Below are 5,447 nucleotides of genomic sequence, written 5' to 3' on the forward strand. Positions count from 1 at the left end.
AAATAATTTCTCTTTAACGTTTTTGTTCAGGTAATTAATACTGTATTTCTTTTAACTGATAGTTTAGCACTGGAAAAGGTAAAGTGAGTTCCAAATACCAATTGGCCTCAAATTTGCAATTAATCCATGTGAAAGGAGAGGAAAAAATGGCGAATTTGTTTGACGAGTGACAATGACTTAAAAGACTTCTCCTAAAGCTGGATCTAGAAAATCAACACCTCTTCCTTTAATAATTGAACCAATAAAATATTGATACAACTCCTAATATCTGTGGTCCGTGCCCCCAAACGTGTCTAACTTTAACATTAACATAAACATTAATATAGAATACTTCACTGCATCCTCTTCCTCTATATGAAGGCTCCTATATATAGACCTCTCATATATTGCTTCCACATAAACTCACATCTCTACCAACTCTCTCTCCTTACTTCTTAAGTGAAGAAACAAAAATCCACAAACCAAAAAGAAGTCTGCACCTGATATATACTACTTATATACAGAGAGAATGGATCAAAATGTACCAGTAATGGCAAAAAAGTTCTGGAAAATAGTTCGAGTAGCTTTTTTCATGCTGAGGAAAGGGTTATCAAAGAGGAAACTAATGTTTGATCTCAGCTTATTAATGAAGCGTGGCAAAATTGCTAGCAAAGCCGCCATTCAAAACCTCATGTTCCACCATAATAATAATAATACCTACGGCCACCAATGTCCTTCCTCCACCTTATCTTCCAAAGAGTACTACGAATTCAGCTGCAGTAACAGCCCTGCTTTCCACCTTCCCTTTAACCTCAACAAGCGCAGTAAGCACAGTCATCACCATGCACCTGCAACTGACGACGACGTTTTAATGGTGAACGCGGCCGTGTTGAAGGCGTTGGAGATGATTCAGAGTGGAACGGCGTCGCCTGCTTTGCCTGGATTTGGGAGAACTCCTACGGTGAGGCAATTAAGGGTAACTGATTCGCCGTTTCCTCTTAGAGATGGAGAGGGTAACAGTCAGGTGGATGAGTAAGCTGATGAATTCATTTCAAGATTCTACAGAGATTTGAGACGAGAAGCTTCTGCTTTTGCTTAATGTTTGACGCTTTTGAGAATTCATGCATGTGGTTGTTGTATTGGGAAAAAACTGAGTTTATATTAAAGATGATGTGGCATGACACGCGGATTAGTTAAATGGTCAAAGCGCAGCAATTGACTAAGAGGCACGGATGGAAACAACCACGAAAAGAAGAATTTAAATAGGCACGAGACGACGTATAGATACGAGTCTCGTACCAATTTAAATTATTTACAGCCAACGGATTAGAAGGCGTTGAAGGCAAAGATCTGATGACAGAAAGGAGTCCAAATTCATTATTAAATACTTGATACGTTACAAAATTGGTATTTAATAGGAATGACTGTATAACGGCTTATTTAATGTTATTTATTATTCATGATTATATCATTAAAGCTGAGGCTTCATTCCTTTACCTAGAATTATCTATAAAAGGAAGAAGTATCATCATTTGTAAGGACACGGAATACTACTGAGAATTTATTGAAATACACATCTATTTGTTTTTACCATCGTTCTCAAAAGTATTTTATTTTTGTCTCCTGATTATCAGTAACCCGAATTTTTTTTAGCTTTGACCAAAGACTCAGATTTTTGGTTGAACAAATTGGTTCCGTTACCGGGAATCTGATAATCTTTCCTTTTAAGCTATATCTTATCTATTGTCGTCACCATGTCAAACAACAACGCCGACAACAATAGTAATAACACATTGGGAAACCATGAGAATCAAATACATCAAAATCAAGATAACGTGGTTCCCTCTCCTCTAAATTCAGCACGTCAATCTCGTGAAGGCACTCCTGTTACTGAATCCCGTGCTGATCAACAAGAGCAATCTGAACATTTTGAAGGAGTTACAACTGAAGCTTTGCAAAAGCTAATTGATGCACAGGTCGGCAAAGCTCTTCAGGCACTTGTTAGTCGATTGCCTGCTGCGCCACCTACACCAACTCCTAATAATAATACATTGGAGAATCCCCGTTCTGGTCTTGATAATTCTGGAAATGGAGAAACCCCCAGTGAACCACAAGAAGGGAGACCAGGTAATTTAAATAATTCGTATTTGCAAAATTTAGTACTAACCTTGCAGAAACAGCTTAAGGAACAAAATGAGCGTATTGAACAAATCCCTGGAGTTCCACCTGTAATAAAAGGAGTAGACATGGACAAATACTCACAACAACCATGGAAGCCTAGTGTTGTTCCCCTCCAATTCCGAAAAAGTTCAAAATGCCTGACATCCCGAAATATGATGGTACTACAGACCCACGTGACTGCATTTACAACCGGCGTAAAAGGCAACGACTTGACCAAACAAGAAATTGAATCAGTATTGGTCAAGAAATTTGGAGAAACACTCACCAAGGGTGCATTAACCTGGTATTCTCTTTTATCTGAAAATTCTATTAATTCTTTTGCTGAGCTTGCAGATTCTTTTATTAAAGCACATTCGGGAGCACAAAAGGTTGAGAAAAGGATGGAAGATATTTTCAAAATCAAACAAGGGGATTCAGAGTTGCTTAGAAACTTCGTTGATAGATTCCAGCGTGAAAGAATGACTCTACCTCGTGTGCCTGACAATTGGGCTGCTATAGCTTTTGCAAGTAATTTAAATGACAAAAGTTCTGAAGCCACGAGACGACTCAAAGAAAGTCTTCGAGAATTTCCTGCAACCACATGGAATGATGTTTACAACAGGTATAGCACGAAGCTGCGAATCGAAGAAGATACCGTACCTAAGCTCCATCATGAAGAAAGGGGCGGTACCCGAAGGTCAGAAACTGAAAAAAGATCAGGTAAAAATAGGTACGATCCATATATGGGACCCGCAGGAAAGGACCCACGGTCGAAACAAGATAGCCAGCAATATGATCAAAAATCGAGGAACCGGGATTCTGGCTCTTCTTCAAAGTTCAGGAATGATCGGAACAGACAAGAATCACGAGATGATGATAGAAGTTTAAAGGCACGATTCAGTGGATATAATTTTAATGTCTCTACCTCCGAGCTCGTAGCTGTTTTAAGAAGCATGGGAGATAAGGTACGGTGGCCAAAAGAGATGCGGTCAAATCCAAGTAGACGAAATCCGGATCATTGGTGCGAATTTCACAACGATCACGGGCACAAAACTTCAGAATGTAGATTCCTGCAGAATGAAGTGGATCATTTATTGAAGCAAGGGTACCTCACTGAGTTATTTAGTGAGAAAGGAAAACAAGCTTATATGAAAAACAGACAAGAGCCACCACAACCTCCTTCACCCAAGAGGACAGTGAATGTCATAAGCGGGGGAGAGGACATTCACGGCGTAACCTACACAGCCTCCAACAAGGTTTCTAAGGTAACAATTACACACGGGAAACGGGTGCAGCAGGTCCTTGAAAATGAAAGTATTTCGTTCGATGACGCAGATACCGAAGGAGTGACAATTCCACATAATGACGCACTGGTAATATCTTTACTTGTACATGATACTAATGTAAAACGAGTTTTGACTGATCCAGGGAGTTCTGTAAATATTATATTACTAAGGGTACTACGAGAAATGCAAGCTGAAGACAAAATGATACCCAAGGCGCACACCTTGTCAGGCTTTGACAATTCAAGTGTAGTAACAAAAGGTGAGGTATTTCTAACAACTTTTGCTATGGGTGTTGTGAAGGAAACTAAATTTCAGGTAGTTGATATGGAAATGGCCTACAATATGATCATGAGGAGACCATGTATACACGATATGGACGCTGTCCCATCAACTCTACATCAGGTTATTAAATTCCCATCACCATGGGGAATTTGCCAAATTCGTGGGGCTCAGCAGATGGCTAAAAGTGTCAACGCTGTAACAAGTACGAGCGCCGAAAATAAAGAAAAGTAGCAATTACAGGAAACAGTTGAAGGTAAAAAAGATCAAACTTCAACTGAACAGGAAAAGACGGATTTGGACTCAAGACCTGACACAATTCAAGAACCTGAAGAAAATGAAAGCATCAAAACGACAATTGAAGAGCTTGAGGCAGTGATGTTATTTGATCAATGGCCTGAACGGAAGGTTTATGTCGGGGCCAATTTAAGCACGAACATGTGAGGTATGATAATCAAATTTTTAAAAGCTAACTTAGACTTCTTTGCTTGGTCCCACGCTGACATGACAGGGATACCACCAAATGTGATGACTCACAAACTCAATGAGGACCCTTCTTTCACACCAATAAAGCAAAAGAAACGGGAACAAGGTGCTTTCAAGAACCAGGTAATTCAGGATGAAGTCCAAAAATTATTAAAAATCGGATCAATCCGTGAGGTAAAATATCCTACTTGGTTAGCTAATACGGTGGTCGTACCCAAGAAAAATGGTAAGTGGCGTGTTTGTATAGATTATACCGATTTAAATAAAGCCTGTCCAAAAGATTCCTTTCCCTTACCGCATATAGACCAACTAATTGATGTAACCGCAGGTCATGAACTTTTAAGTTTTTTAGATGCATACTCAGGATATAATCAAATTAAAATGGATCTTGGTGATGAAGAAAAAACTTCTTTCATCACAGATAGGGGGACTTACTGTTATAAAGTAATGCCCTTTGACCTCAAATATGTTGGGGCAACCTATCAAAGGTTGGTCACCAAAATGTTCCAAGAACATTTAGGGAAAACAATGGAGGTATATATAGACGATATGCTCATCAAAACTCAGCAATCTCATGATCATATTTCTCATCTATCTGTTACTTTTGAAATTTTGCGAAAATTTAATATGACACTCAACCCAGAAAAATGTGCATTTGGAGTTGCATCAGGTAAGTTTTTGGGTTTTCTTGTTTCTAATCATGGTATTGAAGTGAATCCTTCTCAGATCAAAGCAATAGAAGAAATCCCGGATATACTTACTAATAAAAAGGAAGTACAAAGATTAACGGGAAGAATTGCAGCTTTGGGGAGATTTATTTCCAAATCCTCGGAAAGGTGTTTTAAGTTTTTCTCTGCACTTAAAAAGCAAGATCATTTTGAATGGAATGAAGATTGTCAACAAGCCCTTAGAAATTTGAAAGCTTATTTGTCAAAACCACCGTTGTTGGCAAAACCGAAGGTAGGGGAAAAACTTCTCATTTATCTGGCCGTATCTGAAGTCGCAGTAAGTGTTGTTTTAGTCCGCGAGGACCAAGGTAAACAATCTCCTATTTATTATGTAAGTAAGTCCTTATTGGAAGCTGAGACACGATACCTACAGCTAGAAAAATTAGCATTAGCTTTGATCATGACATCTAGAAAGTTAAGACCTTATTTTCAATGTCATCCCATTGTTGTAGTTACTGCTTTTCCGCTTCGAAATATTTTGCATAAACACGAACTTTCAGGAAGATTAGCAAAATGGGCTATAGAACTA

General features: G+C 38.7%; 1 protein-coding gene across 1 annotated transcript; it reads left to right on the forward strand.

Annotated features, from left to right (window-relative positions):
• The first annotated feature begins 368 nt into the window (after positions 1-368).
• LOC142162633 (uncharacterized) lies at positions 369-1,551 on the forward strand. The gene has a single exon (XM_075218928.1). It carries the CDS (start codon positions 509-511, stop codon positions 1,013-1,015), a length of 507 nt encoding a protein of 168 aa, XP_075075029.1. The 5' UTR covers positions 369-508; the 3' UTR covers positions 1,016-1,551.
• Positions 1,552-5,447: the final 3,896 nt, after the last annotated feature.

This window comes from Nicotiana tabacum, chromosome 8, assembly GCF_000715075.1.
Source record: "Nicotiana tabacum cultivar K326 chromosome 8, ASM71507v2, whole genome shotgun sequence".
NCBI classification, from domain to species: Eukaryota; Viridiplantae; Streptophyta; class Magnoliopsida; order Solanales; family Solanaceae; genus Nicotiana; species Nicotiana tabacum.